General features: G+C 41.2%; 1 protein-coding gene across 1 annotated transcript; it reads left to right on the top strand.

Annotated features, from left to right (window-relative positions):
- Positions 1–2767: 2767 nt before the first annotated feature.
- Positions 2768–4530, top strand: LOC118280597 (peroxidase skpo-1-like). The gene is made up of 3 exons (XM_050701479.1): positions 2768–2953; positions 3944–4083; positions 4355–4530. Exons 1-3 carry the CDS (start codon positions 2823–2825, stop codon positions 4528–4530), a joined length of 447 nt encoding a protein of 148 aa, XP_050557436.1. The 5' UTR covers positions 2768–2822.
- Positions 4531–14735: the final 10205 nt, after the last annotated feature.

Genomic DNA, 14735 nt, shown 5'->3' with positions numbered 1-14735 from the left:
CCAACGATATCTAGGAAAAAACAATTGAGTGTAAACAATTTTACTTAACAGATGTCCCTCGTAAACATTGTTTTTCTACCCGTCCAATACCTTTAAGACGATTTTGATTACAATACAGCAGACTACCTCGAAAAACTAACTGCGCAAAAGGTATGTAGGTATTGTGTCAGTACAACAGTGTGCATTCTATATACATATGTACATGTTTTTTTGAGGGAGGAAATCATCCAATGCCTTCTCCCGTCCTGGGCAATGCGAGAGGGAGTGTAAGACTCTTAGTGGCTAAAAACCACTCCGTTTCTACTTCTGCTTTTCGAGCCGGAGTCCCGGGAAATCAATTAGGTAGTCCGCAGCTTCGGATATGGTGAACGTGTAAAGATAGCACTGTAGTTATGCCCGAGACATGGATGCAAATATGGCAAACAATACTAAATCTTTGGCAATAATCGCAGTAATTGCAAAAACTGTGACTAACAAGCTAGCTAGGTGACTATTTTCTTTATGTTTTAAAATTTCTGAAGTCAATACAGCATGATTAAACATAAAAGTAAGACTCTTGCTCAATCGGAAGCGAATTCCCATTACAGTCACGTTTTAGACACGAGCGGGACTACTCTTTATCCTACACAGCTGATTGAAAGTTATAATATTATTTTGCACATTAAACTTGAATAAGACCGAAATACTAAATAAGAAGAGGGACAGTAAAGAGACCATCTAATCAAAGTAACATTAGAAGTAACATCTCTTAAAAATAATAAACAAGAATATTTCACGCCACGTGCGGATAAAATGATAGGAACATTAATAAGAAATTATTACGTGCATTATTATATTGATACAGCTGTTCAATTACATTGTTTAAATACACGTCTCACTTTTATAAGTAAACAGCTCCTACAAATGTTCTGGTTAAGGAAGAAGGAGTCAAGAGTAAGTGATGCACTCTATGAAGATTCTGCACATAATAGAATATCAAAGTCAAGTAAATGACAAGAAGAATTATATTTTTTTTAATGGGACAATCTCGCCACATCCTCCCACACCGCTGCAACTCCTTTAAGGCTCTACAGTAGATACAACCATTAAAAATACCGGAACACTGAAGTCCGGCGTGTCCCAGGGACATGAATAACTGTCTTGGATCCCGCATCGAAATAAATCAGAAAATGTTATTAGGGGAAAATAAAAAGAAAAGTCTCATATTATTATTAGCCTTAAGACGTCCACTGCTGAACATAGGCCTCCCCCAATGACTTCCAGATAGGCCGGTTGGAAATGATCTGCATCCAGCGGCTCTCTGCGACCTTAATTAGTTCGTCTGTCCACCTTGGGGATGAACGTGAAGATTGCCTTAATTTTTTTTTTTGTTCATTTATTTATATTTGTCACGAAATCCACAGCTCTCTAAGATTACTCGTACACATAACGTCTACAAACTAATCTTACAGCCAATTACGGATTTACAATTTACCAACTTCTTCTTCTTATTGTGGTGCCACTTCATTCATGAAGGTTGGCCGTCAGCTGCTTAAATGGGTTCTTACTAACTTATCATTATTATTTCCTAGAAAAAAAAACATTTGAGTTAGAGAACAGGTAAACGCTTCGTCGCAGAATCAAATTCCTTTCTGGCATGGGATAGCTTGCTAGAATACATGGTAATTACTAGCTTGATCGGAGTGACGACACCAACCATGACTTCACAAAAAACTAACGTGAAAAAAGTACAAAACGACCCAGTCCCAGTCCAAGTCTCTAGGCACCTCTAAGATTGGTTGGTTCGTTGGAGCCGGCAAATCAGAACGCGGTCATGTTTCGATCTCGTTAAACGTAAAACAGAATTATACTGAGCCCTCTGACTGAAGATCGGGTGTCCTGTATTTTCTAGTGTTCTCCAGATTTTGTTTTTTTTTTTTTATATTCCAGAAGTTACGTAAGTAATAAATTACATATTTTATTCTGAAAATAAGATGAAAGTGCAAGGGTTTTCATTTCATTTTGAAATTAGGTGGACCCCTAATAGTATTCAGCTGTTTTATGTATTTTTATTTAATTTTTCCTTAAGTAAACCATGTTCAGTGTACTAAGCTAGGAAGGTGAAGATAATAACCCTATAACAAAATACTGTAATTTTTAATTTTCTGATCAAGTATGTACCTATGTATCTATTTGGGTATAATACAAGTATAACCTGAAAAAGATAAATCCTTTGTTATATTTGACCCGTAAAAGTATAAATTAATTTCGTAAAACTTAACTTTAGGGAAAATATTTTGTTTTTATTTTGGAAAGATGATGTAATATTTAAAATGAAACGAGGAATAATCAAACACTTATGATGTAAGAAAAAAATAATTCAAGGTTATTTCATGGGATTATTTCAAGGAAAAATTCATGACCTTAATTTTAATACGTTTTATTAAAAGAGATAATATTTATATTATCTCTTGTCAGTTTGTTTACATACAGAGACTTTTGTAGTTATTCAAAGTTTAAAACACCTGCACACATTAAGAAATCACATAATATTTGTCATCAATTATTTAATAAACTAACTTAATAACAATAATTTAAACAAAGCAAAGAAATAAAAGTACAACTTAAATGAAACAAAAAAACATTCTGTCACTAAAATAATACGGGCACAAGATACCAACCAGCTGCAAAAATGGGGTTAAAATGACGTATGTTGACTTGCATCTTAAAATATAAATATGTCTGCAATTGTTACCAGCCATATAAGTTATAAAAGACGTATGGAAATTATACAAGCGCTTTTGCTGGCCGCAAGTGTATTATAAAGGAAATCCAAAAACCAGATGTTGGTGACGGGTCTCTTCTTTTTGTACTTCTGTGCTAATTTGAGTGGGGCGGCAGTGTATGACATCTTCACTGGAGAAACCCTCTCGGATGAACAGCTTTCCACTTATCAAGATGCTAATCTTACGGAGTACGTACCTGTGTTAATTCTTTTATGTACTAGTTTAGGGCAGTTTTAATAATGCTTTTGTTTTTCTATGAGTGCGCTACTAAGCTTAGAAACCTATGCCATGTGAATGATTAGATTAAGCGTTACGAAATCGATATATTTATAATGATAACAGATCGTGAAACTAATAGGTATTTAAAAAGTGCTAGTGGTTATGCTGTTGCAGATGTTTGTCAAAGGTTTCAAAAGATGATTTTGGAAAAAAACTGTTAAGAGTTCTACACAAAATCGTCTTAGCATTTGACCTATTTAGAGTTTTTAAAAGTTATCGGATAAAATAATAATAAATCGCCTATAAATTGTTACTTCATGTAATTTAATCGTTCACATAATTATGGTATCATCAGTTTTAAACCGCTCGCAGTTCAGAAATACCACTAAAATTGAAAATGGTAGTTTGCATTCTTTTGAATCGCAATAAGATAATAAAATTGACTTTAAGTACACCATGAGGTTAAGATTGGTTAGGTTTTTTTAAACCCCGCACACTGATACATAAGTATTGATGTTAAACGTTGAAGTGCACTGATGCCCTGATCATCATTTCAGCTTAGGCAGAACATAATTTGTACGCAATAGTGAAACTAGACAGAAATTATTAAATTCAGCACTTGATACGTGCGTCATGCTCTCTTATGTAAACAGACGCCATCTTCAAAACTGCCACGTTTTATAATTAGTTGCAGATAGCACGAATTGAACCAATTTAAATATATCTAGAGTATAAACTAATAATAATAAAAAGTTATGGCTTTTCTAGATCGTACAATTTATTTAATAAAATACCTCATATGTTGATGGTTTACTTTTAACTCGCCACAATGCGCACTTCTGTCTACTCCTTCAGGGATAAAAGGCGTGAACTTGCATTTTAACCCGTTAAAAGTGAAATGTGACAAATTGTGAGTTCTGAAACTACAAAAAAGTAATTATCTTTGATGCGTTTTCCAGAATATGCACAGTCAATATTACATCTTGCGATACAGAAGAGTTAAGGCGAGTCGATGGCTCGTGCAATAATATTAATAGACCAGCGAAAGGAATTTCTTTGGCGCCACCCATAAGGATTGTGCTTCCAGTCTTCGATAATGGTAAGATATTTATAGCTAAGCACATTTTATAGAACGATAATCAAGTGGAGATCTCTTCTGAAACATAGTTGTCAGTGTCACCTAAAAGTTTTCTTCCAATTAACAGCAGTAGACCTAACTCAGGGACATTTAATGATTACTTAAACTATTCCTTCCGCAACTAGTTCTGAAAAAAAATACTAAGGACTGGATTAAGTAACCATTAAATAACTCTGAGTACGCAGGTAAGTCAGGTAATTCTGAGCTAATCAATGATAAAATTTTGTTTCAGGCTACAAACCAAGAAGAGCAGTATCAGGCAATAGTTTGCCAGTATCGAGGGATATTGGACAAATCATATTGTCTGGATACAAACGCAATGACTGCAATTTCACTCAACTCATGACAAGTTTCGGAATGTTCATGTTTTGGGATGTCGGAGCTTTGAATAATTCACGTGAGTTCTAGTTTTTTTTTAATTTACTTTATTTTATTTCCTTTTTTTATGGAACACGAAAGCGAGCAGACGTATAACCTGAAATTAAGTAATCGCCGCCGCCCATGGACACTTGAAACACCAGAGGCTTTACAAGTGCGTTGCCAGCCTTTTGGGGGTTAGGAATTTAAAGGTTGTTGGGGAATTGGGGGTTGGGAAGATTGGGAAGCCCTTGGCACACAAATAAGCGTTGTTTCAACGTCGGTTTTCGGTGAGGCCGTGAGGCCGTTTAATTCATATTTAAAATATTTTCAGGTTGGTACCCGGGTAATAATACTTTGATAAGTTACCAAGAACTTGGGTGCACCAATGATTCAACTCTGACACCGGTGAGTACTAAGAAATTCATCAAATATTTCAATTTAACTATATCCATTGCTGAACGAGAGGCTCCTTCTACCATAATCTTCTCAAGAAGAAAAAGCGGTTTGAAGATCACAACATAAAAGGATCAGGTTTATCAGAAAACACTGCTGCAGTCTCTATTATATAATATGCAGTCCTCCTATGCGTGGGTTGCGTCCACAAGTATGGGTAAAGTGTATTTAGGCAAAATGTATTCTGTTTTGCCATCAGAACTCGGCAATTTTACACATAGGTACATGAGTATATTTTTTCTAAATAACTTAATTAATTATTATGTTCGTAGGTCGTGGACGGGACGAATGTGTTCGACTTGTCAGAGATTTACAATCCTGGGAACAATGGCGACGAAGAAATTCGATCATATGAAGAAGGAGAACTATTAGATATCGATGATAAAAACGAAACGGACTCGTCATTGAATGACGAATGCGAATATAGGCGATATGAGCATTGTAAGTGGATAGATTTTTTACTTTTATTCTAGTATTTTGTTGGGTTATTGTTGCAATAGTAGGTAGAAAATTATGATAATGTTTCGTCTTCAATTTCTGTAAAAGAAAAAGTGTGATTGAGTTTTTAATAGCTAGCTTTTGAAATCACAATGTATATTAAAGAATGTGATTGGACTATAACCTTATTTTAACTATTACAATATGACCAATAAATCAGTTGATAATTAATCATAAATACCTAAGTATATGGTTTAATTGGAATAAATGATTTAACTGACTGACTTTGACGACGACTTTGAATCAGGTGACGTAGTAATTCACATAAAATAATAGAAGTTGATTTAATCTAACTACATATTCATTCATAACAAAATAACTTGTATTCTTCCAGTTCCAAACCTGCCTCTAAGATTAATGAGGATTTGGTTTGTGAAGCACCACAACTACATTGCTGGCAATCTAGCTTGCCTCAATCCATGCTGGAATGATGAGAGGCTGTTCAGAGAAGCAAGAGAAATTAACATTGCTTTTTTCCTACAAACTTTCTTGTATGAATGGTTAGAGTTATTCGAAGGTAAATTTCTTAATGCATTACTTTTTTTATAGAACGCGCCGGTAAACGAGCAGACCTGATGGTAAGCAATCGCTGCCGCCCATGGACACTTAAAACACCAGAGGCGTTACAAGTGCGTTGCCGGCCGTTTGGTGGTTAGGAATTTAAGGGTTGTTGGGGAATCGGGGACTAGTAGCCATTATTAAAATTTCACAATATAACCTCCCATATTCTGGGAGTGGTTGCATAAGTTGGCTCGTACATATAAAAAATAGTCACCCCATTATTGGAACGGTCAATGGGATTTTATTATCTAGCTGCACGTTGGATGAATCATATTAGTGGCAATCTTGGAGCACCTTTTAAAGCATCCAAATTTAATACTAGCCCTCATTATAATTAGTCTGTATTTTTAAAGATTAACACGTTGCATTGAAACGAACATACAGTTGAACTCACTACCTTAAGTATATATCACTGTAAAGTACAGATTAAAAGAATACAAAACGTAATTTTTCAATGATTTTCAATACGGAGCCTTACACTTTTAAGTGATTCTTTCTTCTTACTTCTTATAAACGTTTTTTTTATTTCTAGGACGTGAACATCTAATCAACGTTGGGATATTAGCAAATAACACTGGATTCAGGGATATTTATGACGAAACTAAATACCCGACAGTTTCTTTAGAGTTTCTCTATATTTCTAGCTGGTTCTTAAGCACTCTAGATGTTAACGCTGAGTAAGTAAACTGAGTTTTTAACATTTACTTCTCACTGAGGTAAGTTGTTTAACCACTTTTAACTTATTACATGGTTCTGGTACCAAATGGTTGAGTCGGTTTTGTTTATCACTTTTAAGAGTGTGGATGTTTCTTAGACACATACTTAATCATCTATTACGTCGTTGGTCAAATGGCCACAAGCGTGACTATACTTGAGCAAGGGGAAAGCTTTCAAACCTTCAAGAAAAGAGCGTACTCCTTTTTAAAAGGCCGGCACCGCATCTGTGAGTCCTCTGGTATTACGGGCATTCATAGGCGGCGCTGGTCGCTTACCATTAGGTGATCCATCTGCTCTTTTGCCACCAATTCCCTTTTGCTACCTATTCCATAAAAAAGGTGGTTTCAAGTTCGATTCTTGGGCTGAACTATTATTAATTATTATGAAGTATTATTAAGCATTTGAATTTTCGAAAATTGGAAGGAGACTTTGGAATAACGGTGATCATGGAAAATTTATCGGACGGTGCTTGTTGCAGTTTCTGCGTCTTATGATATTTACAAACATATTACACACGGTGCTATTTCTCAATGTTTTTCTCTCTCACCCCACAGAATGTACGACAAGGATGGCGATTATGTTGATGAGGTCAACATGTTGAAAATTAAATCGCTAAAGAAGTTCTTGAATGAGGATAACAATAGAGAATATTTGATCCAAGGACAGTTCAGGCAACCATCAAGAAAGATCGATCATAGTTTCGACAAAGAGGTTCGTATAAGTTCCATTTTAAGAAGCCTGTGTTAATTCTATGGTAATGTTTATTCAGGTGTATGTAAGTAGTTTCTTACTACGTTTAATGTAGCGGCTTAGTGACTTACTATAGTGCAACATGTCTCATGTCCAACTCCTGCATGGAAGAGTTCATTGTGTGATCCACTGGTTCTTGTTCCCGGTCTGGGCACAACACGAGCAAAAATCTTGACAAGTCTTAGCTTAGCTAACCGTGGAAACCTATAATTGGTTTTGTGTAGCATATCTGTTAATAAATGGCAATAAATAAATATGTTTATAAAAAGGAGATGGAAATGCGTCGCGTTCATTTCGAAAAATAAGATGAATAAAGATTTTATGTAATAAAATAAAATTATTACGGCATTACGTGCCGTAATGTGCATCTCTGCCTACCCCTACGGGAATAAAATGCGTGACATTGCATAAAATAAAATTATTAACGAACTATGTTTACCATAGAAATTGTAAACATAGTCGAGTCAAGACTGTATTTACTTAAGTTGAAATGACAGTTGCTTATGAACAACACAACATTTTCAATCACGAACCCTTATTTCTTTGCAGACTGCATACTTGATGGCCAGCAGTTTAGATGGAGGTGAAGATTTTGTGACCAGTGAGTTAGATATGGGTCGTACTTTAGGTATAGCCCCATATATACACTACGTATACTACTGCACTGGAAGAAATATTACAAATTTTAACGACTTGCATGATTATATGGACACTGAGGTAAGAATAGGATCATGTATAATGTAACTTCATAATGTCCTTTCGTGCAACGTAAAAACGTCCACGTTCCTATACCGTGCAGCCAGGGAATGGAACAATCTGCTTCTATTTTTCTTGTGAAATACGTCCCGGGTCTTTTCAGGGTCACAGTAAATAGGTTATTTCTAAGTCTGTGCCTACATCTTCGCTTCACCGTTCTGGCAGAAAGCGGGTTGATGGCCAAACGCAGACTTATCAACGATAAAATAAATAAATAAAAAGTCTTTGTTAATTTCCAGAATGTAATAAAACTGATGCACCATTACGAGAACGTTGCGGACATAGAACTTTTGGTGGGAATTTGGAACGAAAAGGTAATGAAAGGAGGACACCTTCCACCAACACAGGCTTGCTTGATGAACGATCATATACTCAAGACTATACAAGCTGATAGACATTGGTATGAAAGACCAAATCGACCACATGCTTTTACTTACGGTAAGTTATTTTAAAACTTTACCTTATACATGTGGTGTTTATTTTCTTCGAGAATAAAATTTGTAGCAACAAAGCATATGTATTTAGGAAAAGTAACGATAGAGTTTCTTGCTTATTCTTCTACATTGGTATCTACAATTTGGAATGAGTTTCACTGACGAACCGAAGGCTGAATAATTCATTTTGGTGTTGGTGTGCGTTGCATTGTATATCTATTTCAAAGAGTCTTTACGTGAATGCATCTAAATAAGTACTTTGATTTTAACTTTGAGTAAGTTATTGTGTATTTTAGGACAACTGCAGGAGATAAGAAAAGCATCAGCTGCCTTATTACTTTGTAGTGTTGGAGAAGGTGTCAAAGAAATTCAGCGAAACGCTTTTCTGAACATCAATTCAAAGTAAGTAAGATTTTCTTCATTCTATGATATAAAAATAAGTCGGGTTTCTCTTCCTGACGCTATAATACCAGAACGCACAAACGGATTTCAGGGAAAAATCAAAGGGCGAACTGTTACTAAATTAGAAAATAAATCAAATTTTTAGTCACTGATCAAGTTAGTGCTAAAAAAATAGTCATTATTACATTACCAAACCATCAAGACGAAACACTTACTGGTTACTATTAACGATGTCTGGATAAAACTTAGAAGCTCCTCATATAATTATACATATTCAAAGACTCGTGTGTCTTAACCATTACTAGAAAAATAAAGTGGATGTGAGTCACTTAATAAATCAATTAAGTTCTTCTCATGCCACTCCTTTAAGAACTTTTATATAACAATTAAGTACAAAATTTGTAATTAAACCTCTTCCCTGTCGATGTGTACGGTGCAATAAAAAACACATAATGTATCGCGTAGATCTGCATTCCGATAAACATACACCAGTATTTACATATTACATACATAACAGTATATTAAACGATGTAAAAAAAGGGAATTTCTAACAAAATATATATTTTAATTTCAGCAATCAAATTGTAACTTGTTCAGAAATCAAAAATATCGATTTCACGTTGTGGATTGATAATTCATGTTACGATAATATCAACATTGCAACAACTGAGTCTGTCGTCGAAGTGACCACCGAACCTGCTTCTGATTCACCCACCACTGAGCCGGAAAGCGTTGTTGTCGTTACCACTGAGTCGGTCTCTGACGTCACCACTGATGCTGCAACGGAATCAGAAATCACTGAGGCTACTGCTACTACTGAGCCTGAGTCTGTCGTCGAAGTGACCACCGAACCTGCTTCTGATTCACCCACCACTGAGCCGGAAAGCGTTGTTGTCGTTACCACTGAGTCGGTCTCTGACGTCACCACTGATGCTGCAACGGAATCAGAAATCACTGAGGCTACTGCTACTACTGAGCCTGAGTCTGTCGTCGAAGTGACCACCGAACCTGCTTCTGATTCACCCACCACTGAGCCGGAAAGCGTTGTTGTCGTTACCACTGAGTCGGTCTCTGACGTCACCACTGATGCTGCAACGGAATCAGAAATCACTGAGGCTACTGCTACTACTGAGCCTGAGTCTGTCGTCGAAGTGACCACCGAACCTGCTTCTGATTCACCCACCACTGAGCCGGAAAGCGTTGTTGTCGTTACCACTGAGTCGGTCTCTGACGTCACCACTGATGCTGCAACGGAATCAGAAATCACTGAGGCTACTGCTACTACTGAGCCTGAGTCTGTCGTCGAAGTGACCACCGAACCTGCTTCTGATTCACCCACCACTGAGCCGGAAAGCGTTGTTGTCGTTACCACTGAGTCGGTCTCTGACGTCACCACTGATGCTGCAACGGAATCAGAAATCACTGAGGCTACTGCTACTACTGAGCCTGAGTCTGTCGTCGAAGTGACCACCGAACCTGCTTCTGATTCACCCACCACTGAGCCGGAAAGCGTTGTTGTCGTTACCACTGAGTCGGTCTCTGACGTCACCACTGATGCTGCAACGGAATCAGAAATCACTGAGGCTACTGCTACTACTGAGCCTGAGTCTGTCGTCGAAGTGACCACCGAACCTGCTTCTGATTCACCCACCACTGAGCCGGAAAGCGTTGTTGTCGTTACCACTGAGTCGGTCTCTGACGTCACCACTGATGCTGCAACGGAATCAGAAATCACTGAGGCTACTGCTACTACTGAGCCTGAGTCTGTCGTCGAAGTGACCACCGAACCTGCTTCTGATTCACCCACCACTGAGCCGGAAAGCGTTGTTGTCGTTACCACTGAGTCGGTCTCTGACGTCACCACTGATGCTGCAACGGAATCAGAAATCACTGAGGCTACTGCTACTACTGAGCCTGAGTCTGTCGTCGAAGTGACCACCGAACCTGCTTCTGATTCACCCACCACTGAGCCGGAAAGCGTTGTTGTCGTTACCACTGAGTCGGTCTCTGACGTCACCACTGATGCTGCAACGGAATCAGAAATCACTGAGGCTACTGCTACTACTGAGCCTGAGTCTGTCGTCGAAGTGACCACCGAACCTGCTTCTGATTCACCCACCACTGAGCCGGAAAGCGTTGTTGTCGTTACCACTGAGTCGGTCTCTGACGTCACCACTGATGCTGCAACGGAATCAGAAATCACTGAGGCTACTGCTACTACTGAGTCTGAGTCTGTCGTCGAAGTGACCACCGAACCTGCTTCTGATTCACCCACCACTGAGCCGGAAAGCGTTGTTGTCGTTACCACTGAGTCGGTCTCTGACGTCACCACTGATGCTGCAACGGAATCAGAAATCACTGAGGCTACTGCTACTACTGAGCCTGAGTCTGTCGTCGAAGTGACCACCGAACCTGCTTCTGATTCACCCACCACTGAGCCGGAAAGCGTTGTTGTCGTTACCACTGAGTCGGTCTCTGACGTCACCACTGATGCTGCAACGGAATCAGAAATCACTGAGGCTACTGCTACTACTGAGCCTGAGTCTGTCGTCGAAGTGACCACCGAACCTGCTTCTGATTCACCCACCACTGAGCCGGAAAGCGTTGTTGTCGTTACCACTGAGTCGGTCTCTGACGTCACCACTGATGCTGCAACGGAATCAGAAATCACTGAGGCTACTGCTACTACTGAGCCTGAGTCTGTCGTCGAAGTGACCACCGAACCTGCTTCTGATTCACCCACCACTGAGCCGGAAAGCGTTGTTGTCGTTACCACTGAGTCGGTCTCTGACGTCACCACTGATGCTGCAACGGAATCAGAAATCACTGAGGCTACTGCTACTACTGAGCCTGAGTCTGTCGTCGAAGTGACCACCGAACCTGCTTCTGATTCACCCACCACTGAGCCGGAAAGCGTTGTTGTCGTTACCACTGAGTCGGTCTCTGACGTCACCACTGATGCTGCAACGGAATCAGAAATCACTGAGGCTACTGCTACTACTGAGCCTGAGTCTGTCGTCGAAGTGACCACCGAACCTGCTTCTGATTCACCCACCACTGAGCCGGAAAGCGTTGTTGTCGTTACCACTGAGTCGGTCTCTGACGTCACCACTGATGCTGCAACGGAATCAGAAATCACTGAGGCTACTGCTACTACTGAGCCTGAGTCTGTCGTCGAAGTGACCACCGAACCTGCTTCTGATTCACCCACCACTGAGCCGGAAAGCGTTGTTGTCGTTACCACTGAGTCGGTCTCTGACGTCACCACTGATGCTGCAACGGAATCAGAAATCACTGAGGCTACTGCTACTACTGAGCCTGAGTCTGTCGTCGAAGTGACCACCGAACCTGCTTCTGATTCACCCACCACTGAGCCGGAAAGCGTTGTTGTCGTTACCACTGAGTCGGTCTCTGACGTCACCACTGATGCTGCAACGGAATCAGAAATCACTGAGGCTACTGCTACTACTGAGCCTGAGTCTGTCGTCGAAGTGACCACCGAACCTGCTTCTGATTCACCCACCACTGAGCCGGAAAGCGTTGTTGTCGTTACCACTGAGTCGGTCTCTGACGTCACCACTGATGCTGCAACGGAATCAGAAATCACTGAGGCTACTGCTACTACTGAGCCTGAGTCTGTCGTCGAAGTGACCACCGAACCTGCTTCTGATTCACCCACCACTGAGCCGGAAAGCGTTGTTGTCGTTACCACTGAGTCGGTCTCTGACGTCACCACTGATGCTGCAACGGAATCAGAAATCACTGAGGCTACTGCTACTACTGAGCCTGAGTCTGTCGTCGAAGTGACCACCGAACCTGCTTCTGATTCACCCACCACTGAGCCGGAAAGCGTTGTTGTCGTTACCACTGAGTCGGTCTCTGACGTCACCACTGATGCTGCAACGGAATCAGAAATCACTGAGGCTACTGCTACTACTGAGCCTGAGTCTGTCGTCGAAGTGACCACCGAACCTGCTTCTGATTCACCCACCACTGAGCCGGAAAGCGTTGTTGTCGTTACCACTGAGTCGGTCTCTGACGTCACCACTGATGCTGCAACGGAATCAGAAATCACTGAGGCTACTGCTACTACTGAGCCTGAGTCTGTCGTCGAAGTGACCACCGAACCTGCTTCTGATTCACCCACCACTGAGCCGGAAAGCGTTGTTGTCGTTACCACTGAGTCGGTCTCTGACGTCACCACTGATGCTGCAACGGAATCAGAAATCACTGAGGCTACTGCTACTACTGAGTCTGAGTCTGTCGTCGAAGTGACCACCGAACCTGCTTCTGATTCACCCACCACTGAGCCGGAAAGCGTTGTTGTCGTTACCACTGAGTCGGTCTCTGACGTCACCACTGATGCTGCAACGGAATCAGAAATCACTGAGGCTACTGCTACTACTGAGCCTGAGTCTGTCGTCGAAGTGACCACCGAACCTGCTTCTGATTCACCCACCACTGAGCCGGAAAGCGTTGTTGTCGTTACCACTGAGTCGGTCTCTGACGTCACCACTGATGCTGCAACGGAATCAGAAATCACTGAGGCTACTGCTACTACTGAGTCTGAGTCTGTCGTCGAAGTGACCACCGAACCTGCTTCTGATTCACCCACCACTGAGCCGGAAAGCGTTGTTGTCGTTACCACTGAGTCGGTCTCTGACGTCACCACTGATGCTGCAACGGAATCAGAAATCACTGAGGCTACAGCTACTGAGTCTGAGTCTGTCGTCGAAGTGACCACCGAACCTGCTTCTGATTCACCCACCACTGAGCCGGAAAGCGTTGTTGTCGTTACCACTGAGTCGGTCTCTGACGTCACCACTGATGCTGCAACGGAATCAGAAATCACTGAGGCTACTGCTACTACTGAGCCTGAGTCTGTCGTCGAAGTGACCACCGAACCTGCTTCTGATTCACCCACCACTGAGCCGGAAAGCGTTGTTGTCGTTACCACTGAGTCGGTCTCTGACGTCACCACTGATGCTGCAACGGAATCAGAAATCACTGAGGCTACTGCTACTACTGAGCCTGAGTCTGTCGTCGAAGTGACCACCGAACCTGCTTCTGATTCACCCACCACTGAGCCGGAAAGCGTTGTTGTCGTTACCACTGAGTCGGTCTCTGACGTCACCACTGATGCTGCAACGGAATCAGAAATCACTGAGGCTACTGCTACTACTGAGCCTGAGTCTGTCGTCGAAGTGACCACCGAACCTGCTTCTGATTCACCCACCACTGAGCCGGAAAGCGTTGTTGTCGTTACCACTGAGTCGGTCTCTGACGTCACCACTGATGCTGCAACGGAATCAGAAATCACTGAGGCTACTGCTACTACTGAGCCTGAGTCTGTCGTCGAAGTGACCACCGAACCTGCTTCTGATTCACCCACCACTGAGCCGGAAAGCGTTGTTGTCGTTACCACTGAGTCGGTCTCTGACGTCACCACTGATGCTGCAACGGAATCAGAAATCACTGAGGCTACTGCTACTACTGAGCCTGAGTCTGTCGTCGAAGTGACCACCGAACCTGCTTCTGATTCACCCACCACTGAGCCGGAAAGCGTTGTTGTCGTTACCACTGAGTCGGTCTCTGACGTCACCACTGATGCTGCAACGGAATCAGAAATCACTGAGGCTACTGCTACTACTGAGCCTGAGTCTGTCGTCGAAGTGACCACCG

This window comes from Spodoptera frugiperda, chromosome 20 (assembly GCF_023101765.2).
Source record: "Spodoptera frugiperda isolate SF20-4 chromosome 20, AGI-APGP_CSIRO_Sfru_2.0, whole genome shotgun sequence".
Lineage (NCBI taxonomy): Eukaryota > Metazoa > Arthropoda > Insecta > Lepidoptera > Noctuidae > Spodoptera > Spodoptera frugiperda.
The sequence above is the reverse complement of the archived record's forward strand: the minus strand, read 5'-3'. Positions and strand labels throughout refer to the sequence as shown.

What these genes read in the sequence shown, in the direction of transcription:
- LOC118280597 (XM_050701479.1), top strand. Translation starts at nt 2,823, where the DNA reads ATGTTGGTGACGGGTCTCTTCTTTTTGTACTTCTGTGCTAATTTGAGT. An exon ending in CAAGATGCTAATCTTACGGA is followed by an intron (nt 2,954 to 3,943) that starts GTACGTACCTGT and finishes TGCGTTTTCCAG; the next exon opens with AATATGCACAGTCAATATTA. An exon ending in GCTTCCAGTCTTCGATAATG is followed by an intron (nt 4,084 to 4,354) that starts GTAAGATATTTA and finishes ATTTTGTTTCAG; the next exon opens with GCTACAAACCAAGAAGAGCA.